This window comes from Prionailurus viverrinus, chromosome B3 (genome assembly GCF_022837055.1).
Source record: "Prionailurus viverrinus isolate Anna chromosome B3, UM_Priviv_1.0, whole genome shotgun sequence".
NCBI classification, from domain to species: Eukaryota; Metazoa; Chordata; class Mammalia; order Carnivora; family Felidae; genus Prionailurus; species Prionailurus viverrinus.
This window is the reverse complement of record NC_062566.1, coordinates 93,293,557-93,320,022: the sequence shown is the minus strand read 5'-3', so window position 1 is coordinate 93,320,022 and position 26,466 is coordinate 93,293,557. Positions and strand designations below refer to the sequence as shown.

At 37.4% G+C, this 26,466-nt stretch overlaps 1 protein-coding gene across 2 annotated transcripts in view; it reads right to left on the bottom strand.

Annotated features, from left to right (window-relative positions):
* Positions 1-2,466: 2,466 nt before the first annotated feature.
* The window catches only part of KLHDC1 (kelch domain containing 1), a 55,271-nt gene continuing 31,271 nt past the window's right edge, over positions 2,467-26,466 (bottom strand). For both annotated transcript variants that reach the window (XM_047863591.1, XM_047863592.1), the window contains exons 8-13: positions 26,152-26,210; positions 20,891-21,003; positions 19,400-19,472; positions 14,090-14,174; positions 11,672-11,724; positions 2,467-5,616 (exon numbers count right to left, since the gene is read on the bottom strand). In XM_047863591.1, the coding sequence (XP_047719547.1) occupies positions 5,430-5,616; positions 11,672-11,724; positions 14,090-14,174; positions 19,400-19,472; positions 20,891-21,003; positions 26,152-26,210 (570 nt within the window). In that variant the 3' untranslated portion in view covers positions 2,467-5,429. The remainder of the gene's footprint in view (positions 5,617-11,671; positions 11,725-14,089; positions 14,175-19,399; positions 19,473-20,890; positions 21,004-26,151; positions 26,211-26,466) is intronic.

Genomic DNA, 26,466 nt, shown 5'->3' with positions numbered 1-26,466 from the left:
TTCTCCAAGGGTTCACAGTCTGAAAAGGGATAGTGACATTGTGACATTGCTCAGTGAGTTAGCGGTCTCAGCTTCAAAAGAGAGTCAGTGCCCCGTGGGTGCGCGTGGGGCTCCCGACTTCGTGCCACCCCGACGGTGCCCGCACAGCGGTTCCAGGCACCTCTGCTCGCTGAGCTCTTCTGCTTCGGCAGAGATCTTACTTTCCAAGCCCAGTCTGGAAAATTGTGCTCAAAAAGTAGTTCAGAAACCATCATCGCCCAGTCCTTAAGGGAGGATGGCAAATTCTGTTCACACACACACATACTGCTTTGTTACATTTTGATACATTTCAATTAGGTCAAGAAAAGAATTACTGCAATCTAAATTTAGTCACCTGTAAAATAGGGTTGTACCTGAATGCACCTTAAATCCCTAATGTACTGGTGCCACTTTACTTGCATGTGTTTGGTGAGAGGAGTGTGCTTTATTATCCTGTCTCTTCCCCATCTTCACGCTGCTACCACTGCTTGGAAGGGATACTTTGAACAATTAACACAGGCTTTCCTCACTCAGATTTTCATAGCCTGAAACTCCTTCCCTAGTGACTGCCACTATGTTTACAATTTATCAGAATTTCTGGGGTGGGTGAAAGCAGTGCTTAGGGGGACACTTATAGCATTGAATGCGTATACATATTTGACAAGAATAAAGATGTAATATCAACCCTCCTAGTTTTCATCTTAGGAAACCAGAAAAAGAAGAGCAAGTTAAACCCAAATGGAAGAAAAAAAAAATTTTAAGCTGTATCAATGAAATTGAAAACAAGAAATAGAGAAAACTAAAAGCTGGTTCTTTGAAAAGATCAGTAACATCAGTAAGCCTCTAAGCCAGGCTCTGTAAGGAAAAAAACAGAGAAGATGTAAGTTACAAATATCAGAAGTGAAACAGGGGACAACACTACAGATCCCATGAACATTAAAGGAATAATAAAGAGATCTTATGAACAACTCTGCTCATATATTTGATAACCCAGATGAAATGGACCAATTCCTTGAAAGACACAGTCTGCCAAAACTCACGTCAGAAAAAAGCAGACATTCTGAATAAGCCTATATCTATTAAAGAAATAAAACCAGCGGTGCCTGGGTGGCTCAGTCTGTTAAGCGGCCGACTTTGACTCAGGTCATGATCTTGCATGGGTTCGGGAGGTATCTGTGCTGACAGCTCAGAGCCTGGAGCCTGCTTCAGATTCTGTGTCTCTTTCTCTCTCCCTGGCCCTCCCTGCTCATGCTGTTTCTGTCTCTCTAAAAAATTTTAAAGAAGTTGAATCAATAATAAATAACCTACCCAAACAGAAAACAACAGGCTCAGATGGGTTTACTGGTAAATTCTAACAAACATTTAAAGAAATATCAATATTCCATAATCTCTTTCATAAGATAGAGCAAAGAATACTTCCTCACTCATTCTGAGGCCAGCATTATCCTAATACCAAAACCAGACAAAGATATCACAAGAAAAGAAAATGACAGACCAATATTGTTTATGAACACAGATGCAAAAATCCTCACCAAAATATTAGTAAATCAAATCCAAAAAAAAAAATAAAGTATTATACACCATGACCAAGAGAGATACACCATGACCAAGTGAAACTTAGCCCCAGTATTCAAGGCTGGTTCAACACTCAAAAATCAACTAATGGAATCCACCATCAACAGGCTAAAGAAAAATCAAATGAACATATCAGTAGAAGCAGAAAAATTATTTAACACTTATTCAGGATAAAAACTCAGCAAACTAAGAAACTCCAACTCAGTAAAGAACATCTACAAAAACCTACAGTTCACATCATACTTAGTGCTATGAGAAACTCAAAGCTTTCCCACTAAGATCAAGAATGAGGCAGGGATGTCCCCTCTCACAACTACTTTTCAACATCATACTGGAAGTCATCACCAATGCAGTAAGGAAAGGAAATAAAATGTTAAGAAGGAAGAAACAAAACTTTGTTCATAGATGACATGATTGTCTATGCAGAAGATCCTAAAAAATTTCTCTGGTTCAATCCAAACAATGGAATATTATTATTCAGTGGTGCAAAGACATGAGCGATCTTTTCAAACATGAAAGCATACAGAGGACATTTAAATGCTTGTTACTACGGAAATACACCAACCTGAAAAGGCTACATACTATGGGATTCTAACTATATAACATATGGAAAAGGCAAAACTATGGAGAAAACAAAAAGATCAGTGGTTGCAGGGGTTAGTGGGGAGGGAGAAATGAATGGGCAGAGCACAGAGGATTTTTAGGGCAGTGAAACTATTTTATATGCTACTATAATGGTAGATACATGTTGTTATACTTCTGTCTAAACCTGTAGGATGTATACCACCAAGAGTGAATGAACCCTAATGTAAGTTTTGGACCGCAGGTGCATCTTAGCTTGGCTGATACAACAAAATACCACAGACCAGATGGTGTGAACAACAGACATTTATTTCTCACAGTTCTAGAGGCTGGGAAGTCCAAGATCAAGGTGCTGGCAGATTCGACCCTAGGTGGGAGCCCTTTTCATGGGCTTGCATCCTGACATGGCAGGAGAAGAGTGAGCTCTGATTTCTGCCCTTTATAAGGACAACAATCCCATCATGGGGTCATCACCCTCATGACCTCATCTAAACCTAATTACCTCCAAAGACTCCACCTCCAAATACTACTACATTGATTGAGGAGCAGGGTTTCAATATATGAATTTGGGGGAAACACATTCAGTCTGTAACAGGGTGATAAAGAATGATCTTGCTGTACCCACATGCTGGACTGGATGGTAACCTCATCAAACCAGAAATTCCAGTAGAATCCCATTAATACAATGAAAAAACAGGTGTGCGCATATGCATGTGTGCGCACACACGTTTCTTAAAGCATTGTTTCTTAAAATTGCTTCTTTTGAAATTTTCTGAAGTCAAAATTTTTTTGTCAGACAGTACATACTACCCCGAAAATTCGTGACTTTATATTATTTCTCTCTCACATACACGTACAATATAAGTAAGGAATTAGTGAAAGCACCACTTCATCCTGGACTGAAAGTAAAAAGTTCTAAAGAATACTTTTAAGCTTTTATCCAAAGGCTAATTGTTTTTTAAGGGTATGTGTGCAAAGACACTGTTTGGGAAAAAAAAATGTACACTAACTTAGATGGGCTATTTACTGTATCACACTAAAGATGATTAATACTCAAAAGAATCCTTCCTGACAACTGGAAAAATATCCTGAAAGACAAAATAAAGATGGCCAGAAATCCTTTTTCCTTGAGGACGAGATTGGAAACCTATTTTGTGAACCACCTGAAAAAAAACTATCAACCCCTGCAGAATTGTTTTCCGAACAGAGAGCCCACAAGGGGAGTTCCAAGAGAAAGTTCTGAGGCTGTCAGTGTCTTTGGCTCCTCTACACCATGGAGGTCAGCAGCACAAGAGTTGATAGGAAACCATCAGCTAGTGAGAAGTGAAGGATTAATAATGCTTGGCTTTGAGGTTTTGAAACGAGCTTTGCAGGCTCCCAGAATTTCTACAGCTCCTAACAGAAGAGAAGCAAAACCTGGTTGAAGTCAACTTGTGGAACCTGCAGGTAAGGATCAGAATTTCCTGCCACTCCTACTATTGAAGCAGCACAGAATATTTAGTCAAAAAAGAGCAGCACAGGTTTTGTGTGCCACAGGCAACAGATTTCTCTTGAAGCCTAAACACCAGTGTGTTTCGAGGGGGCGAATCCAACTTTTAACATTCCAAGTAAACCATTTAAAACCAGAAGTGTTTTTCTAAGAGGCTAGAGAGGTGTCTGCCTAATCTAGAATTTAAATTCCCATAATCTACACTTTAAAAGATGTCCATTCAATTCAATGGCATGTATCCCTATCCAATAGGTTTTCATATTTTTTCCCCTTAAAAAATGCTGATAACAGAAGTTCATGGTAATAATTACTTCTAGGATGTATATTGCCTGTGAGATCCTTTTTCTAAATCTGTTTTCAGCCTAAAAATAGTAAAAAAAGAAAAAGAAAAGAAAAAGAAAACTTATACTGAAATCTTGTTTGCACAATCGACTCTAATGACTGGTTTACACTAACAAAACTAGGAAAATAGTATATCTATAGAGTTTGTATAATAAAATGTAAGCACAAAGTGTTTCAATACATAAATAGAAGCCTTTACACATCCAAAATATGGTACATATATATAAAATATATCTAAAATTTAATGAGATACTACAAACTACTATAATTATCATTATAAATTACATATATATTTCAATATAGAAATATATTCTCTCTAGTATTTTAAATTTTAGAGATAACTTGAATGGTGGTGTTAGGGAGAATAATTTTATATACTGAGCTTCTTAATAATTCATTGTTATTAGTAATTCAATGAAAGCGTATAACTGTGATGAGTAACTTCTTAATTATGGCAAAAGTACTGGCTAAAGGAATATAAATATAGGATGCTATTTCTGTATAGGCAGGTAATACTGAAAATAAATAGGAAGACAACATATTTCCCCATGGGCCAAATAGCAGGATTTCTATAAAGGCAAATTACTAAGTTACCATCCCATTTCATTACTTGCAGAAACTACTTTAGAAGCATTCTTCCAGGGCAAAAATATATTTTGATGGGTCTCAAAAGCTAATATATCTACTGTTTCCCCATATTTCAAAGTCTGTATGATAAATTAATCTCCACTTTAGACACTTTAAAACATGGTCTTTATAAAGTTGGATTAGCTAGTAACTTAGGGGGAATGAAAGACAACTGAAGGCATTTATTCTGCTATTCAAATAAAGGTGGGGACAAGTTACAATGAAGCTCAATAAGACTTTACTAGGTAAGGGCTAAAGGGTAGGAGTCCACTATTTAATCCATATCGGCGCTTGCCTATTTTATCATTTTGCCCAGCTGCATCAGTTATTGAAGGAGAAGTTTTTAAATTACTGGGTTACTTAATGAGAAACTTTAGATAATGTTTAAGTGGCTTGAGAAAATCCATTCTTTCTGAAAGTTGATGTATAGTATTTTTATCTATTATTATGTTGGGGGATTTCTTAAGTCCTTGGGCTAATTTCTCATTCTCCTCAAATTGATATAAACTTTTCAGTAAAGAGTACACAGTGAGTTAAAATCTCTTACAATTGTACATACTTTCAGAAAGTATATTTCTTCCTGCAGCTAATTAGGAAATTAGTTTACAAATATAAAATATAATCTTCCATTAACATCTTATTCCCATATATTCCATGGCCTATAATCACCAGGACATAGCATTTTTGTTTCAAATTTTATCTTCTAAATCCTCCAATTTTGTGGGGGGGGGGGGGTGTAAATATACAGTCTGATTAAAATGTGTACACATATTAAATATAGAGAGTATATGACAACTTAATTGCTACTGATCCACTGATACTTATTTTCAGTTTCTTCTTTTTGGATTCTTTGTTCTTCTCGGTGATTAGCTGCAGTCCAGAATGTTATTTTTTTGAGCACTTGTTGCAGAAGTTTAGGAGGTAATAAAGATATCTGACTTTCTAAAACTATAGCATTTTTACCAATGCAGTCTAGGCATGACCTGTAAATAAAATATTACAGAATTATTAGTTTTTGAATCTGAACTTATAAAATATTTATAGGTAAGTATTCTTTAAAAAATTATTATAAAATTGTTACATGATAACACATTTCCTCTGTATTGTTTGGAACATGATAGGATACATGTTCTTTCCAGAGCACCACAATAATTGTATATTTTTATAGCCTCAAGGCCAATCTGACCAAAAGACCATGGAAACAGAAATCTCAACTTACTATGCACCATGCATAATGTTATTTAAACAGAAAAGATTCAGATTTAATTTCAAAGCATGTTAGTCTGTAGCAGATCATTTTTCATTTATCCTCCTAGTCCAATAACCACTTACTCTTCTCTGAGAACTGTCTTTTTCTTCCATTGCCCCAAGATGAAGCATCTAACATCCATTTTGACGCCAAGTGACCTGGTCCCCCCACCCCCACCCCCACTGTAACTCACTTCACTGGCACATGTGACTTAGTGACTGACACTGACCCCGAGAAAGCAGGTCTGAAGAGAGGAATGGAACAGCAATGCAGAAAGAGCCAATGAGAGCCCACCTGAGGTTCTCCCGTCCTGGGAGTCTGGGTGGTCATTTTTCCCCTCTGATTCCACTACCTCGTAGAATCCTTCCTATTTGGAAGGATTCCAACTCCCTTTTTATCTTAAGCTACTTTGAAGAAGGTGTTGCATTTTAAAACCGAAAGAAACTTGATGAGCTATCAAAAAAGCATCTATTTCAACTGATAAGCTTTAAATCAAACAGGGAAGCAAATCTTTTTTAAAAGTTTTAAAAATAAATTCACTTGATTCTGCTGTACTTAACCTCAGTTGTCATTTTTACAAGGATTTAGATATTTATATCTTCCATACTTTCAGGAAGACTTTTCTCTCTATGAAAACTCTAAGCAAGGAGAGTGAAAACGCTGTACACAGACATGGGAGATGTGCAGGTGAATGACACAAATCTTACACTTGATGTAAGTTTAACTCTGCGGCTATGTTAACACAATAGCTCCTGTGTCCCTTCCACCAGGGAGAAGGGACAAGTCAGATGAGGAGATGGACTCTGTCATTGCTATTCATTCACTGATTCAACAAATATTTATTCGTGTGCACTATTTAGGAGCTTATTTAGGAGCAGGAAATCCAATACTGAGAAAAACCCTATTTCGGCTTTCAGGCAGATTACAATTTAGTGAGGCTAAACAATGTTGAGACTGGGATAACATGAAATGGCCTTGACAGGTACAGGGTTCTAGGGGAACGAGACAGGGAGAATAGCGAAGACAACCACAGCAAGCCAGGGAAACCTTCCAGATGGGATGTCCAAGCCGAGACCTTGAGAGTCTCAACAAATTATTCATGATAGAGGACACACACCTGCAAAGCCCTAGAAATGAGATATAAGATTTATTCCAGAAACTGGAACTGAGTGGTTCAAATATAGCTAGAGAATGGCGAGAGCGGGACATGGCGGGAAATGAGGTAGAGAGACAGGTGGAGGCCCTGAACACCACAGTAAGGAATGTGCGGTTTGCCTAAGGCAGTGGGAGCCACTGCGTGATCATCACAGTATAAAATGTGCACGTGCCTTGATCCACCAACAGCCCTTCTAGGAGTTTCTCCTGAGGAGACATGCAAGTTTTCCAAAAGCATATACAGGAATATGACAACACAAAATTTCTAATAATAGCCCCCAATTGAGATATCCTAAATAAATATCAATACACTAGTAAAGAAATTGTACTTCTATGAAACAGAACACTGGACAGCCATTATGAACACAAATATAGGTCTATAAATCACTGAATGATTATATGTTTACATGACAGATACCCACAGTACGAGTCTCAAAAGCAGATTATAAACAGGATGCATACTTTGACCCTTTAGACACACATGCACACGTGAGCATACACATGCATATGTATACTGCTCTCAAGGTTCCAGTGGCCTCTTAGCATGGTTAAAACCACAACAGTTTTCATTTTAAAGTGTGGAAGGATAAACAGCAAACTCTTGACAAAGATCATTGTGGACGATGGCTCAAAGGTGATTTTTTTTTTTTTTTTTACCATATACCTTTCATACTGTGTGAGTTTTCTTGGTAAATACATGTTATTTTTTTATCAGAATAAGCACCAGTGGTATTTCATCTTAAACCTATATAGGTATCCAAATGTACGGTGAGCATGATCCCACAAATACATTAGATCAGACAAGTATCTTGAGATGAGGAGCCTCTGCGGCAAATTCCTATTTGTTTCCACTGCCTCAACGCAGTAGGTGCCAAACGCCTTCTGACTTAAATTTAAAATTTAAATAGAATTTAAAATAATTTAAAATAAAAGGAATCCTTTATTATTAAATAATTTAAAATAAAAAGATTGCTCTGGCTACACTGTGGGCCACTGGTTGTGGTGAATACACCTCAACGCAAGAATACCACTAAATTCCTGCTATAGTCAACGGGTTTTTTGGTTTTTGTTTTTAATTCAAGTTCTGATACATCAAAATGAGCCCAGCATGAAAAGGGTGTGAAAGGGTGTGTACACATTCGCAGAAGCACTGTGCTAGGGGCAAAGGGTGACACCAAGAAGCCTGACTGATAGTCACACTCAGTCCCAGCCCCAAACACAAGCCCATCCAGTCTGTGCTGTGCCTTTCTCTCATTTCTATGCTGGTCCACCTTCCCCATCATTGTTTATCTTCCCTTCCAAACTCTGTGCTTTTTAGAACACCAGCTGTGTCCGCAAACACCTCCGCTTCCTCTGACTTCCTGCCCTTGCTTTAACTGAAATCTAAGAAAAGTGCATAGCCTGCAGCCTTCTTGAGAAGAGTGCCGCTTCTCCCGTGTCTCCGTTAACACAGTCCAGGAGCTACTCAAGTATTTGTTGTCGCTCCAGGCTGCTGTCATTTCACCTGCAGGTGGTGCACCCTCCCCCTGCTCCTGTTGTTGAAAACTTTGTGTGGAAAACTCTTTTGAGTCTTTATAACCTCACTCAGGACAGTTCTGCCTCTAAAACCGCCCACTTCCAGATTCTTCTCTAGGAGGGACCAGAAGCCTTACATCCTTTTCCTATGCGCACTCCCTTCGCTCTTCCCAGTTCTCCAGACAGTAAGTCCCCTCTGTTCTCAGCTTCCTTTCCTTCCCAGCCCGGCCCATCTGCACTTCATTCTCTTGCCAGAAACTTTCATCCCCGTCTCTGCTGTCCCTCTGTTACATCACCCTGGCTAAACTCCAACCATGGGAGAATTCAGTCAGCCAGCTCCTTTCTGCAGCAGCCACCTGCTCAGTGGGGCTGGAGAAAACCAGCTTCTGCAGACAGGGCCCATCCCTTCAATTCTCCGAGGTCTCAGCTGAGCCCCGAGTGTTCTGCAGTGCTGTGTTATACAGCCCCAGTCGGTATCTTCTCAAAGCCACTGCAGCAGTGATTTCAAATCTTGTCCACTCCTAAGTCCATGTCCTCACCTCTCCTCTTTCTTACCTTACTACCAACTACGCTTTCTCAGTGCTTTGCCCCCCAGCCAACAAATTCATCTGCCTCTACATCCCTACTTTCTTCATTATTTAAAAAGTATTTTTGCTCTACTCAACGACTAATTCAATTACCTGTTCACTAAAACCCACCTCCTCGAGACCCCGCTGCACCAATTTTTCCTTCATTTTCTTGTGTTTTTTTTTCTAAGTTTAGTTTTATTTATTTTGAGAGAGATAGACAGCAAGCTAGGGAGGAGCAGAGAGGGGGGAGTAGGAATCCCAAGCAGGCTCAGTGCTGTGAGCGCAAATCTCAGTACGGGGCTTGAACTCACCAACTCTGAGATCATGACCTGAGCCAAAGTCAAGAGTCAGAGGTTAAACCTACTGAGCCACCCAGGCGCCCCATTTTCTTGTGTTTCCAACAGCTGGTTCTTCTCCTCAGCGTATAAATAAATATAGTTTCAACAGTGAGAGGGTTGGGGTAGCAAGGTCCCATGCAGTAGAAAGTCCACATATAACTTTTGACTCTCCCCAAATTTAATTGCTAATAGCCTACTGTTGATAGGAAACCTTACAGATGACATAGTCAATTAACATCTATTTTTGTATGTATAACATCTAATTTGTAATATTAACATCTCATTCCTCTGCTCCAAATTAGTCAATGCTTCTTGATCTACTAGATAATGTAAACTTATCTTCATGAAACACAAGGCTCTGGGTGATATATGGTTGCTGATTTCTTGTCCAACTCCCTACCTCATATGTTTGTCTCAGGAATATTCAGGAATTCAGTTTCCAGAACATACTGCACTCGCATATCTTGTACTAACCCCCATGCACTGCTTGTTCATAGCAAATTGTCTCGAACCCTCCCTCTTACACAAAGACTCCCCTAACCTTCACCATCTTAACCACGTGGACAGAGGGCCTTCTCTTCCACGAGTCTCATTAACTTCGTATATGTTACTCTTAAAGCAACATTATTTTTCTTTTATAGTTGTTGAAACCCTGCCTTCTGTATTATTAGCAATTCAAGGGAAAGATCATGACTTTTCATTTTATAGCACAGTGCCTGCCCATGGTAGGCACTCCAATACTGTATTTTTTGATCCTTGTATATAAGGAACTTGCAATCTACTTTGGGAAAGTAGTTCTGTTCACAGTAAAAGGTAAGTAACAATACAAGGCAGTATAATCATTACATCAGCAACTTCCAAACTCTGCCTGCACATTAGAATTATCCTGGGGTCTTTCAACAATTCCTAAGTTCAGGCCACACCCCAGATCAATTAAATCATAACATGTGGGCATGGAACACAGGCATCAATACTTTTTGAGGTACCCTATGAGATTCTAATGTGCAGTAACAGAAGGAACCACTGAAATAAGAGAAGGAGCAGTTATGAAAGATATTAGGATGGTCCAGTTTGAGCTTGTCCAATGGTTTTGAAGTGGTCCAAGTTGTAGAACGTCTGGAAGTTACAGCCTACTCCTTGACATACAACACATATGTCTCTCTCATGTGCCTTCACCCGTGTTATTCCTCCTGCATAAAACACCACACTTGTTCACTGGGCCACTTCTACTTCGCTCAGAACCTTCCTCCTGACTCTCAGACAGAGACGGGGGCTTCTTCCCCAATCTTCCAACTATCCCTCGTATATACTCCTTTTAAAGCAAGAATAGGGGCGCCTGGGTGGCTCAGTCGGTTAAGCATCCGACTTCAGCTCAGGTCATGATCTCACAGTCTGTGAGTTCAAGCCCCGCGTCAGGCTCTGTGCTGACAGCTCAGAGCCTGGAGCCTGCTTTGGATTCTGTGTCTGCCCCAACCCTGCTCATGTTCTGTCTCTCTCTGTCTCAAAAATAAATACAAACATTAAAAAAAAAATTTAAAGCAAGAATATTCGAGGGGTGCCTGGGCGGCTCAGTCAGTTAAGGATTCAACCCTTGATTTTGGCTCAGGTCATGATACCACAGTTCACGGGTTCAAACCTCGAGTCAGGCTCTGCTCTGAGTGTGGATTCTCTCTCTCTCTCCCTCTCTCTCTGCCCCTCCCACAGCTCACATACTCTCTTTCTCTCTCAAAATAAATTTAAATAAATAAATAAATAAATAAATAAGCAAGCAAGCGTGTGTGAATTAAGACACCACGTCACACCATCAACTTAATAACAGATTTGGTGTTAAAAAAGAAATTCTACTTAAGTAAATGCATATATATGTATGTGTGTCTATTATTGGACACACTGATTTCCTAAGAGTTAAAATATGAAAAACTTCAGACTTAAATCAAGGAAATACAGTGTGTTTAATACTTCTATATGAACTAAATGCAATTTTATGCACAAAATAAAAATGATTATACTGCATATTTTAATTTTTAAAAATCACATTGGTGTATGGTTCACTATTACAAATTTGACTATACTTTTCGGAAGATGTAAATATTTTATTAAGTTCAAATCCTAATCTACCTGAAAAATTATAATGCTTCCCAAAAAGGAAGACGAAAGAAATTATCCTATATTAATAGCGTTATAAATATGTATATATAATTAAAATACTTACCTGAGTAGTGAATAGGGCTGTGTTTGAAAAATCAGTAAATCATTACAGTGGCCCTAATCAACATAAAAAAAAAGAATTATAAAGGTGTTCAAAATAATAAAATTGCATTAATAATTAAATATTTTCTTTTTGTAAATGTAACAGAGATTACGTAAAGCAGAAAAAAAATCTCCCTCTAGCTATTTACTCACTCACACACACACACACACACACACACACCATACATATACATATAAACACCTGCTATCCACACAAACTTTGGGTACATTGCTACCTTTTTTCAGCGACCAAATTTCTACCTAACCACAACCTATACAACTGCAAATTTAAAACTCAGAAACATGTTTTTCTCTTAGAACAGTGAGTTCAAAATGAGAAAAGTAGTGGTTTTCAAGTTTTGTTTTTTAAGCAGAACTTTTCTCTTCCAAATGACTCTTATTTTAAGATCTCTTTCTCTTGTCTCTCTTTCGCAAAGGGTCCCATCTGGAAATCTCAGATCCAGAAGATTTTTTGAATAATGATTCTTTCATCTGAAAGTAATGTGGAAGAGTCGGCAGAAAACGTCCCTAATCCTTTCAAATAAGTCTTTAGAATTCCATAATTTATGATGATTTTAATGAGAATTCCTGTTTTAATGATAAACTCTGTATCCTACCGATTTCTAGTGCCAAGAAAAAGAAGACAAACCACAAAGTTTATTTTTTAATTAAATGCCAAGTCGTGGTTTTGATCTTTTGTTGAAGCACTGAATTCTTAGCCAAAAAGTTCTAAAACTTCCAATATACATAACGTTCAAATTGGAGGCCCCAAAACTGCAAACTCAGCCAACCCCCCTGGAGAGAAACCAGCTCATTTCAGGGTTTGCCACTGGGCAGGTGCAGCTCCAGAGAGAACTAGTCTGAAGAGATATCCACCAGAGAGCTGGCACCAACTTGGCTGATTCTGGCCGGAGCACACTCTCCCTGATGGCTCCAAGTCCCTCGATTCCCAAATGTCCTACATAAACCAGAGCAACCAATGCCCAACTCCTGTCCCAACACAGCACAGTATGAGCATGGCCACCTCGCCCTGAACTTCCCGAGGTGCTAGGAGTGAAAGAACAACACTCTCCAAATGCTATTCATTTATTTCTTTGGCCTTAGTTTTATCAGATTTTAAAATGACAATGCTTTAATCTTAAAATTAAAATAGTGAAGCAGTGGCAAAAGACACATAGAGAGAAAATACACTTAAAAATTTCAAACTAGTTTCCTCTTGACGGGAGAAGCTAGCATTGATGTATGTTCTAGTTACCGAGGGAGGTAGTAAATTTCATGGGTACTTATTACTCTACTTAGTTTACATATACATTATATCCATTCTTATAAAATATCAACTATACCTTACAAATCTTTTAATTCGATAAAATTATAAACATCCATACTATGGTGAGACTCAAAGAGAAAGGGAAGAGTCATCCTTTAAAAGGTCTTCTTAATAATTTGACCAATGAGGGGGCGCCTGGGTGGCGCAGTCGGTTAAGCGTCCGACTTCAGCCAGGTCACGATCTCACGGTCCGTGAGTTCGAGCCCCGCGTCAGGCTCTGGGCTGATGGCTCAGAGCCTGGAGCCTGTTTCAGATTCTGTGTCTCCCTCTCTTTCTGCCCCTCCCCTGTTCATGCTCTGTCTCTCTCTGTCCCAAAAATAAATAAACGTTGAAAAAAAAATAAAAAAAAAATAATTTGACCAATGAGATTCTCTCTCTCCTTCAGAAATAAATTAACATTAAAAAAATTTTTTTAAAAACAAAGGGGTGCATGGGTGGCTCAGTCTGTTAAGCGTCCAACTTCAGCCCAGGTCACGATCTCACAGTTCATGGGTTCGAGCCCTGCATCAGGCTCTGTGCTGACAGCTCAGAGCCTGGACCCTGCTTCAGATTCTGTGTCTCCCTCTCTCTCTCTCTCTCTTTCTCTGACCCTCCCCCATTCACACACTGTCTCTCCCTCCTTCAAAAATAAATTAACATTAAAAAAATTTTTTTAATTAAAAAAATAAGTGTCGGGCTCTGTGCTGACAGCTCAGAGCCTGGAGCCTGCTTCAGATTCTGTGTCTTTCTCTCTGCCTCTCCCCTGCTTGTACTCTGTCTTCCTCTCTCTCTCTAAAATAAATGAACATTAAAAAATTTTTTTAAATAAAAAAATAAAAATAAAAAAATAACTTGGCTAATGAGGTTAATAGGCCTATTTTGATTTGTAGACTCAAAATATCCTCAAATGCTTCACAAAAGCCACTCATTCTGAAGATTAGTCACACCACAGAATAACATTTCATGTTCTTCCATATTTTGCAATGTGGGAACATCAACAATCTTGTTAAATAGCCATTTACTTTAAATAACAAAACTACTCAGAGGAAATATTTAGATAGGAAATTTTCTTACTGTATCCAAGGAAAGTAAATCATCTTTGCTCCCACCAAATACCATTATTTCATTTTCTTTCCCCAAACAGGCTGTATGCCATAACCTATAGTTGAAAATTATAAGGAGAGTAAAATACTATGAAGAAAGAAACCATATGTTACATATAAATCAATTTTAAATTGCACACTTTCACATTTAATCTATTTCAAAATGGGCATGACTGAACTTGAACTTTGGCATATCCTAAAAGAGGTTAGATTTTGAAGATTCCTCGAGAATCACTAAAAGATTAGATCCTCATCAAATCATGTCAATTAAGATGACCCCCCACCCAATAATTATTTTCTGTTATACCCCCCCCAACCTTTTCCTAGCCTCTTTATCTCATAGATATTCTCACTGAAATAAATTAGTTAGAAAGGAACTGATCATCCTGTTGCTAAATGGACACTTTCCCCAATTTTCTTAGGACTCTCCACCATGTTACTGTTTTCATCATTTTTTACTTTTCTTTCCTGTTCTCTGTTCCCATCATCTGACAAACCCAACTTGGCATTCCCTTCACATTTAGACTGTCATACTACTTATCACTCTGAGTACAAAATACCATAACATGTTCTTCGTTTTTCTGTCTCTAATCTCTCTCAGCTACATTTAGCTGATTAATAACATTTTTCAAATGTTTTTAACCATGGACATGTCCTGATCAGGAAGCATCTGTGCCATTTTTCTTAGCCTAATATTCATAACCAATAGCTATTTTTTTCCCACAAGTTTTAATTATTGGCCCCTCCTCCCCTGCAGTGAACCCTCTACTTCATCCAAGTTCATTTATTTTCATCCCCTAAGAGAAAAGTTTATCTATCTCTAGGCTTTTGCTCACCCCATTTCTTATGCTTAGGATGATAAATCATTCTTGCAGTGCCTTAAACACAGGCTCAATATCCCCAGGAAGTGTTCCAAATACCCAAACTAACTGGCTGTTACCTTCTCTGGTCAGCACCTTTCAACATTTATGTACACATTTTATAATCTTCTGACTTATATTTGAAGATAAACTGCCCTATACACTCCTTTAATTCTTTGATGTGTGGGTCTTCTAAAGGTCCACACATGAGGTCCTTAGGTCAAATCTTGGCAGTGGTGTGCTGGAAGTGGCTTAGCAGCTAGTTGAAACCAACTGTGCCTATCCCTCTTCCAATCCATGTTCAGTGCCATCATGCTGGTAGCTTGAAACTGGCCATGATGGAAACCAGAAAATGCTACAAAGCTGGGCTTTTTGGTTTTACTTTTCCTGGAGAGCAGCTGTTAACCCTTTACCAGCACACCACTGGAACCTGGGTAATCTAATTTTATACTTCTCTTCAAAAATGCCTAAACACTGTGTTCTGCACACAGAAGGTGCTCCAAAACTCTTGATTAACAAAAGCAAATACAAAAACCAGCATTACATATTCAATTATTAAATAAACAAGTTATTTCATAAGAGTAGAGCATCTAATGTTCTTTTTGAAATGGTCTGATAGCTCATAGTCATCTCCAATTTCACAGTATTTACAAAGAATAATCTTAAGTTTTGTAAAATTCAAGATTTCTGGGAGCTCTAACTCTCAGGAAAAAAAGTACACATAAATTTCTCAATTTTAGAAGCTAAATCAAGAAATTTACAAAGTCATCGCTTTGACTCTTAGAGAATTTTGATGACTTTTCTTAATAGACCAAATTGCTGCAGCAAAAGACATCCCAAACAATTACATATTACCCCTTATTACCACATAACTTATTTTTAGTACATTAATCCCTTTCACTTAACTTTAGCAAGTGCAAACAGTAGGGTTATGCACGATTTGTTAAATCAAATACTTTCCTCACACAATCACTCACACATTCAAGGACAGTTGCACTCGGGACCCAGGATAGAACTGAGCCATAAGAGATTTTATTTAGGAAACACTCTGCCCAATTCTCCAACTTATATGTTAGAACATAAATTGACATAAATCTTCATCAACACCCAGATTATGTTGTGGGGTCGGGGATGGGGACTGGATAAAGGAAATGGAATATAAGGAATGCTTAATTTCCAGGAGAGAAGGCCATGTGTAATCTCGGCAACAGTCATGGGACCCAACAGTAAGTACCTAAGGCTCTATAAGCCAATACTTTATTGGACTTCTTTCACAGACACATTTAAAAAGGGGTCCTTGTTGACAGCCACTGACACAGGCAACTAGATATGGCTTTGTACTTGGCCTTTCACCCAAGCATTGCTCTAACCACAGTGAGACCTGGAGGAGAGGGTGGTACACTTGTGGAACAGTGGTTCTCAACCAAGGGTGATTTTTGCCCCCACGGGACATTTGATAATATCTGCAATGTTTTTGACTGTCACAACTCCAGGTGGGTGGGTGGGTGGGGGAATACTATTGGCATCTAGTGGGTAAAGGCCAAAGATGCTGTAGACATCTTACACTGCAAAGGACTAATGACAAAGAATAACTTGGTCCAAAATGTCATTGGTGCCGAGGTTGAGAAATCCTGCATAGAATTACAAGAGGAGAATTGGGCCGTTCACATTTTAAAGTATAACTTGGAACAGTTTGCACAAAACGTATTCAGATGTTAAGTAAACTCTCACTCATAAAAATTAGTATACATTAGAACATATATATGTTCTCCTTACACTAAACTGTATCCTCCTCACCTCATACCTGAAGATAGATCTGCCTCTGTCTTATCTGCCTTAGGGAAACTCTGGCCTGGACTTCATCATCGAAGAACACTGGAAAGCCTTTCCTGCCTTGATTTTGGTGACATCTAGCTTGCAACCTGATGTTTTGTCTACAGACTGATAGTTTATGTCCTCTCACAGCTGTTCTAAACTTATCACCTAAACATTCTAATAAAGCATATTATTTACATGACACATCAGCTGAATTCAAAGAAATGTCTTTACATATCTCAGTTCTAACTAATATATTATTGATAATAGTTGTGTTGCTCTAATTACTTATTAAGGATAGAATTATAAAATAGGAGCAATTTAAAAATTAAACATATTCTTAATACCACTTTGGCCCAATATTAATGCAATCAAACAACTGTAAGAGAACTAAGAACGTCTCTAGTCCAGCTTCCTCATTTCATGGGATGAAGAAATTAATGCTCAGTTTCTTTAAGTAACTTTCCCAAAGCCAAAAAGCTAGGTAGTAGCTGAGCAAGGACTAGAACTCTGGGCTCCCATATCTTAATATAAAACTCTTTAAGTTAAAAAATACATTTCAAAAGATCCAAATTGCTAAAATAATACATTACAATGAATTTCTACACATGAAAATATAAGAATCACTTATGTAATTATGATAAACTCTAAATTTTTTGTGCATATTAATATAGATGTACACACTGAAATATATACAATTTTTTTCAGGCTTTTTTCTCAAGTAAGTTACTTCATTGTCACTTATTAAACTTCTGAAATGCATGTCATTAAGTTGACTTCACACTAGTATACATAATCTGTAGCAAAAAAATCCTTAAATACATGGCATGAAAACAGTAAAATCTATTACTAACTATAATGATTATAAATGTTCTGACTCTCAATTTCCTATGAATATATCTTATTATACTACTCACTCAAATTAGGAAAAAAAAAGAATTACAATACTAATGTTGTTTTCTCTGTACAGTTTACCCTCGAACAACACGAGGTTTGGGGCACTGATACCCCACAGAGCTGAAAATCTGCATGTAACTTTTGGATCCTGAAGACTTAACCACTAATAGCCTACTGTTGACCAGAAGCCTTACAAATAACATAGTCAATTAATACATATTTTGTATGTTATATGGTTTATACACTGTATTTTCACAATAAGTAAGCTAAAGAAAATGTTACTTAACAAAACAAAACAAATGAATAAACAAACTAATAAAAACCAAAATCAGACCTATGAATACAGAGAACCAACCCAAAATGGGTGAAGGGATGGGGTGCCTGGATGGCTCAGTTGGTTAAGCCTCTGACTTTTGATTTCAGCTCAGGTCGGGATCTCATGGGTTTGTGGGATCAAGCCCTGCATCAGGCTCTGTGCTGACAGCATGGAGCCTGCTTAGGATTCTCTCTTCCTCTCTCTCTGCCCCTCCCTCACTCTCTCTCTCTCTCAAAATAAATAAATAAATATTTTTCAAAAATGGGTGAAGGGAAGTGGGAGATATAGGCTTCCAGTAATAGATGAATAACTCATGGGAATAAGAGGTACAGCATAGGGAATATAGTCAATGGCACTGTAGTAGCATTGTATGGTGACAGACGGTAGCTATTCTTGTGGTGAGCGTAACACAATGTATACACTTGCCAAATCACTGTGTTGTACACTGAAACTAATGTAACATCGTGTGTGGACTACACTCAAATTACAAAAAAGAAAATGTAATTAAGAAAATCATATGGGATGGGGCACCTGGGTGGCTCAGTCAGCTTAGCATCTGACTCTTGATTTCAGCTCAGGTCATGATCTCACAGTCGTGTGACTGAGCCCAGTATCAGGCTCCCTGCTGAGCATGGAGCCTGATTGAGATTCTCTCTCTCAACTTCTATCCCTCCCCACGCACCTCTCCCTCTCCCTCTCCCTCTCTCTCTCTCTTAGAAAAAAAAAAGAGAGAAAATCATATGGGAAAAAAAGAAAATCATATGGAAAATATATTTGTAGTATTTTATTTATTTTAAAAATCCATATAATAAGTGGACCCATGCAGTTCAAACTTGTGTTGTTCAAGGATCAACTGTAGTCTAATAATAATATGCTATTTCTACAATTTTTTTCTCTATAATATGTCACAAATAACTAACATGTTTGTTTTTCAAAAATTCATATAAGTGAATATATCAGTTAATAAAAATAAATATCTGCCATCTATTTTATTAACATGAAAGTTATTTTCTCATTAAATTTCAATAAACCTCTTCCAAAACCAAATAACTACTAAAGCCAAATCCATTCTTGTCTACTTATTAAAAATATTAACATTATATGATACTTCCAATTTCTTAGGCTTTTCGTATTTATGAGGCAAGATTATACAGTTACCTAAAAGAGTAACGTTTTCAAATATGCAAATATGGATGAAAACAGAATAGACCATTTTTAACAATCAGATATAATTTGAAATGATTATTAAATTATTTGGGTAACATCAAGCTTATTTGAAAGATATCTTTCTTGATGATTCACAATTTTAAAGGCAAACACTATAAAATCAGTGCTGTATTTAATACTTGATTAATTCTTAACTATTTTACTATTCTTTAAGTTCTATATTTACCTGGGTCTTGTTTTAGGTAAGTGTGTAAGTTGTTTCCAACAATTTGTTATGACATTATAAATCCAACCATCACCTGTAATATTATGACAGTTAAGAAATTAGGATTAGGTCTTTGTACATTTCCCCCAAAATTTATCATGCTATATTTATGCAACTATCTTTTGTGTGTATGCATATTTTCTCACAAAAATTTTCAAAGATATAGAGAGGTAGAGTGAACATGATAATGACCCCTCACATATCTCAGGTTCAACAACTATCAAGATTTTGCTACATGTTCTCCATTTCTCTCTTTTTTGTTACTCTTGTGGCTCAGTTATTCTAAACCAAATCCTAGATCTCCTGTCATTTTCCCCATATATACTTCACTAAACATGGCTTTTAAAAGGAGACATATTTTTCCAGAATGACAACGGCATTATCACATACATAATCACAATGACATTATCATAGTCAACAAGATTAAAATAACTTCTAAGTATCATGTAATACCAGTATGTTACACTAAATCTATACAGGAGGAAACTGACTGGACTAAGAGGACATAGAATTTCCCACAGGTCAATGACCAAAATCAGCAAATAGGAATTAGAAACAGTAGAGCTCAAAAAGATGTTCTATTAAACAACCCCTAATGAAAAAATAGATGTTAGTTATTAGATTCCAAATCTCTTTTAACTACGAACCTTCAGATTGGAGAAGCATAATAATCTGCAATAACTAACATCCCCTGCTAGAAATCCCTGTTTCTCTAACCAGCCTCTGGAGTTTGTCTGTTGTCCAGCAGACTGCTGGATGCAAAGCTGATGCTTGATGCATTTTTGTTGAAAAATAAATACGTGTTTCCAGATTCCACATGGAATTATATAAATGAGTTTAATGGTATATAAGGTTTCTTATGAAAACACTCCTAGCCATGGAAAACTTCTGGGTTAAGAAAACATGAAACATCAACTATGTCAAACTAGGAAGTGGATACTTAGTCATTTGTCTTTCCTGATGCCACAGTTTTACTGCCGAAAAAAAAAAAAAACCTGCATTACAAAACCATAGCTATTGGGATCAGCAGTGACAGGAGTTTAAAAATTCTGGCTAAGCACTTTCTTTACAGTTCTGGAACAGAAAGAGAAGCAACTGCCTTCCCACCTTATATTTCCAGAGCCTTCTGGGGAAGACTGTTCTAATCCCCATTCCAGCCTACACTGTACTGGGATCAAAAATCAGGAAGGCACAGAATCACAGAATATTATAGTTGAAAGGGGCTTTAATTCATCTAGGTTCAACTACCCTTTCTTTTCTATGTATCTAGGAAACAGGAGAACATGGAGAGCCAAAGATACTAAAGCAAAGGGTTTTCTAATTCTTAATGCAATCATACAGTTGGGGATAAAGGTAAACCAGAAAATCTGAAAAAGAGACACCTTAAATATCAAATACAATTAAGAAAAAAGAATGAGATAATAATTGTAGGCTACACTTTAGTTGACTTACTTAATGGAATATTGTCTGCACTTAGTCCACCAAATAGAAAAAGTTTATCATCAGCTATTGGTGTTAAAGTATGCCATGACCGATGTTTGGGGGTTTCTCCATTAACAGGAATCCTGTGGCAAGGGAAAAAAAATAGAAAAATCTAGATTAGTCAAATAAAAAGTCAAAATAAAAAGGTTTTAGATCATCTCAGATTAAAGGGGAAAAAACTGCCTTCACTACTTTTAAAACAGCTGATTTTATGAACTCCACCTGCATTAAGATTTTAAAAATATTCTTAAATTCTTAGATGAATTTAAATAATCTTTCCACTTAGTGTCTATTCCACCTGGTTACAGAACACAGACTGAAAATTAAAAAGTCCTAGTTAATTCACAATGCATATTCAACATCATCTTGTTTAATCAATATAACTTCCCCAGTTTTTCAACATAACCATTTTCATGTCTGTAACTTTTTACTGTTGGCCCATGTTTAATTTTATATTTTCAGCTGATTTCCTTGAGGATATTATGGGATTTAGTTGTTGTTCCTTTTACTCTGGTTTACTTGCTGTATGATTTCCCAAAGTTTCTTTGCCTTAAAATGCTAGCTATTCTAGCTTCAAAATAAAAGCATGCGAGCCATTCCAGATCCAGGACAAACCTCCGAAGATTTTTTAAAAATACTGTCCTATTCTTAGAAAATTACAAACATAAGTACAAAAGTTTAACTCATAATTCAGGAGGTGAGAAGGCATCATTCTTCAGCATTCTGGAATGTTCCAGAATAATACGGGCCATTTGTGGAAGATATTTTTTTCTAAAATGGAAATATTTTTATTTTTTGTATTGATTATAAGAATCGTTTTGGTTACAAAACATTCAACAACCACATTTTTTTTAGGGGTACCTGGGTTGCTCAGTCGGTTAAGTGATTGACTTCAGCTCAGGTCATGATCTCGTGGTTTGTGGGTTCGAGCCCCCCATTGGGCTCTGTGCTGACAGCTCAGAGCCTGGAGCTTGCTTCGGAGTCTGTGTCTCCCTCTTTCTCTTCCCCTCCCATGCTCGTGCTCTCTCTCTGTCTCTCAATAATAAATAAATATTAATTTTTTTAAAAAAATATGTATATATTTAAAAAAAAATTTTTTAATGTTTATTTTTGAGAAAGAGAAAGACAGAGGTGGGCAGGGGAGGGGCAGAGAGAGAGGAAGACACAGAATCTGAAATAGGATCCAGGGTCTAAGCTATCAGCACAGAGCCTGACGTGGGGCTCAAACTCATGAACTGTGAGATCATGACCTGAGCTGAAGTCAGATGCTAACTGACTGACCACCCAGGCATCCCAACAAAAATATTTTTATTTTTATTATTATTTTTTTCTATGTTTACTTTTGAGAGAGAGACAGAGGTGAGTGGGAGAGAGGTAGACAGAGAGGGAGACACAGAATCCAAAGCAGGCTTCAGGCTCTGAGGTGTCAGCACAGAGCCCAATGTGGGGCTCGAGCCCACGAACTGTGAGATCATGACCTGAGCCGAAGTCGAACGGTCAACCAACTGAGGCACCCAGGCGCTCCAAAAGTATTTTTAAAAAGGAGAGTTCTCTTATAATCCTGTCCTCTAGCAATAAGAAATAATAATAATTTGGTATAATCTTTCTAGGCTTTAATACACATATAAACATGTTTATTAAAAATACATAAATAGGGGCGCCTGGGTGGCGCAGTCGGTTAAGCGTCCGACTTCAGCCAGGTCACGATCTCGCGGTCCGTGAGTTCGAGCCCCGCGTCGGGCTCTGGGCTGATGGCTCGGAGCCTGGAGCCTGTTTCCGATTCTGTGTCTCCCTCTCTCTGCCCCTCCCCCGTTCATGCTCTGTCTCCCTCTGTCCCAAAAATAAATAAACGTTGAAAAAAAAATTTAAAAAAAATACATAAATAGGATCATACATTCTATTCTGCAACTTTTTTTTCATTCAACTAATACGTTGTAGAATATTTCTATGAAGTGTAACTTTCTTTGGTAAAGGAAGCATGATGACCCACTGGCCAAATGTACCATGATTTAAATAATCCCCAAATGTGAACATGAAGGTTGACCTCTAGTTTTTGCTTTTATAATAATGTTGTAACACACACATACTTACTATCTTTGGGGAAACTCTGGATCAAAGCAGAAATTCCATTTTACATTTTAAATATATTGCCAAACTACCTTCCAGAAAAACTGTACCAATTTATGTTCTCACTAATTATGTTGTTACAACTGCAGCACACATTGGGCATTTGTAATTATTTTTAGCTCCATTTCTTTGATTGTCTCTGAAGTTGAACGTCTCTTTAAAATAATCTTTGCCCATTTGTATTTCTTCTGTGAGTTGTTCATTTATGTTCTTTGTCCATTTTTCTGCTGGATTATTTGTCCTTTTGTTACTGATTTTCTGAGTTCTTGTGGATTTAGGCCCTGTTAAAAACACTGCAATGTGACTTCCAGTTTGTTTTTTGTTTGTATTTTCCAATTTTTCTTTTAGCTTTGGTATAGTTTTCTATACAGAAAACTACATACAGAATATTTTTAAAAATATTCATTTATTTATTTTGATAGAGAGAGAGAGAGAGCAGAAAGAGGGAGAGTGAAAATCCCAAGCAGGCTTGAGCCGCCAGTGCAGAGCCCTACGTGGAGCTCAAACTCACAAACCTGTGAGATTATGACGTAAGCTGAAACCTACAGTCAGATCCTTAACCAACTGAGCCACCCAGGGGCCCCCAGAAAAATTGAATTCTTATAAGTAGCTTTTTTTTGTTTTGTTTTAATTTTTTTAACGTTTATTTATGTTTGAGACAGAGAGAGACAGAGCATGAACGGGGGATGGTCAGAGAGAGGGAGACACAGAATCTGAAACAGGCTCCAGGCTCTGAGCTGTCAGCACAGAGCCCAACGCGGGGCTCGAACTCACAGATCGCAAGATCATGACCTGAGCGGAAGTCGGCCGCTTAACCGACTGAGCCACCCAGGCGCCCCGAAAAATTGAATTCTTAAGTGATCTTATAAGTCAGTCTTTTTATTTAATAATTTTGGGTTTATAACCATTTTTAGGAAAACTTTCTCCATGCCAAGATTTTTAAATTATTATTATTATTTTCTTAATTTACATCCAAACTAGTTAACATATAGGGTAATAATGATTTCAAGAACAGAATTTAGTGATTTATCACTTACATATAACACCCAGGGCTCATAGCAACAAGTGCCCTGCTTAATACCCATTGCCCATGTAGGCCATCACCCCACCCAACACCCCTCCTTCAGCAAATCTCAGTTTCTTTGTATTTAAGAGTATCTTACGGTGTGTCTCCTTCCCAGTTTTTATATTATTTTTCCTTCCCTTTCCTTATGTTCATCTGTTTTGTATCTTAAATTCCACATATGAGTGAAGCCATATGATATTTGTCTTTCTCTGACTTATTTCCCTTAGCATAATACACTCTAGTTCCATACACGTTGTTGCAAATGGCAAGATTTCATTCTTTTTGATCGCCAAGTAATACTCCATTGTATATATGTACCACATCTTCTTTATCCATTCATCTGTCGATGGACATTTGGGTTCTTTCCATACTTTGGCTATTATCGATAGCACTGCTACAAACATTGGGGTGCATGTACCCCTTTGAAACAGCACTCCTGTATCCTTTGGACAAATACCTAGTAGTGCAATTTCTGGGTCATAGGGTAGTTCTATTTTTAGTTTTTTGAGAAACCTCCATACTATTTTCCAGGGTGGCTGCACCTGTTTGCATTCCCACCAGCAGTGCAAAAGGGTTCTTCTTTCTCCGCATCCTTGCCAACATCTGTTGTTGCCTGAGTTGTTCATTTTAGCCATTCTGACAGGTATGACGTGGTATCTCATTGTGGTTTTGATTTGTATTTCTCTGATGATGAGTGATGTTGAGCATTTTTTCATGTGTCTGTTAGCCATCTGGATGTCTTCTTTGGAAAAGTGTCTATTCATGTCTTTTGCCCATTTCTTCACTGGATTATTTGTCTTTTGGGTGTTGAGTTTGAAAAGTTCTTTATAGATTTTGATACTAACCCTTTAGCTGATATGTCATTTGCAAATATCTTCTCCCATTCCATCAGTTGCCTTTTAGTTTTGCTGATTATTTCCTTCTCTGTGCAGAAGGTTTTTATCTTGATGAGGTCCTAATAGTTCATGTTTGCTTTTGTTTCCCTTATCTCTGGAGACAGGTCAAGTAAGAAGTTGCTGAGGCCAAGGTCAAAGAGGTTTTTGCCTGCTTTCTCCTCGAGGATTTTGATGGCTTCCTGTCTTACATTTAGGTCTTCCATCCATTTTGAGTTTATTTTTGTGTATGGTGTAAGAAAGTGGTCCAGGTTCATTCTTCTGCAGGTGCTGTCCCACCAACCATTTGCTGAAGACACTGTCTTTTTTCCATTGGATATTCCTTACTGCTTTAAAGAATAGTTGGCCATACGTTTGTGGGTCCACTTCTGGGTTTTCTATTCTGTTCCATTGATCTGGGTGTCTGTTTTTGTGTCTGTACCATACTGTCTTGATGATTGCAGCTTTATAAAACAGCTTGAATCCAGAATTGTGATGCCTCCAGCTTTGGTTTTCTTTTTCAGGATTGCTTTGGCTATTTGGGGTCTCTGTGCTTCCATACAAATTTTAGGATTGTTTGCTCTAGCTCTGTGAAAAATGTTGGTGTTCTTTTGATAGGGATTGCTCCATGCCAAGATTTTAAAGACAATCTGCTATACTTTTTTCCTGGCACTTTTGGAGTTTCATTTTTAATGGTATTTCTATTTTGGAATAATATATGGCTCTGATTCCATATCACTACATGAACAGCTGAAGTGATACCTAAATATATTTATTCTATTGTTAAATGTGTATTTTGAACCACAAAAAAAATCTTTTACATACTTCATTATCTGTTTACTTGTGATGACACCAACAAACTGTTCCTTCGTTTCCTCTACTGGCCAGTTCTCAAGAATACTTAGAATAAAACCAGTACCTTTACATAATCAAGTTTCAACCTCTGGTATTCTCATGTTTTATATAATTTGGTTAAGAACAAACTCTGCATTTAAATCTGTATATTCCTTGCTTAGATATATAATCTGAAGGAAAAAGATACTAATTCAGTTTTAGAAACTCAAATTTGGATTATGATCCCAAACACACACACACACACACACACACACACACACACACACACACAAATGCCTTTCGATTAAAACATACTTAAATTTCAAACGTACCTTCCAGACCAAGTCCAGGTATCTAAGTTCAGACAGTGCAAATCATTCATCCTAGTTTGCTAAAATAAAAGTGTGTTAAATTAGTGCCTGTTTCACATTTTTCATGGACTAAAATTTTGGTTTTAAAATTACTTCAGGTTAAAGATAGACTATCTCCATCTTACTTATTTTTACTTATTAGCATCAGAAGTTGACATATGAAGAAACAATGCTAAGCATTAATCAAATTACTATAGAGCTACCCAATTAATGTGTCAAGAGAGAAAGGAAGAAAAGGCCTTAAACTAATAGGATTTAAATGTTAAGACATTAAGC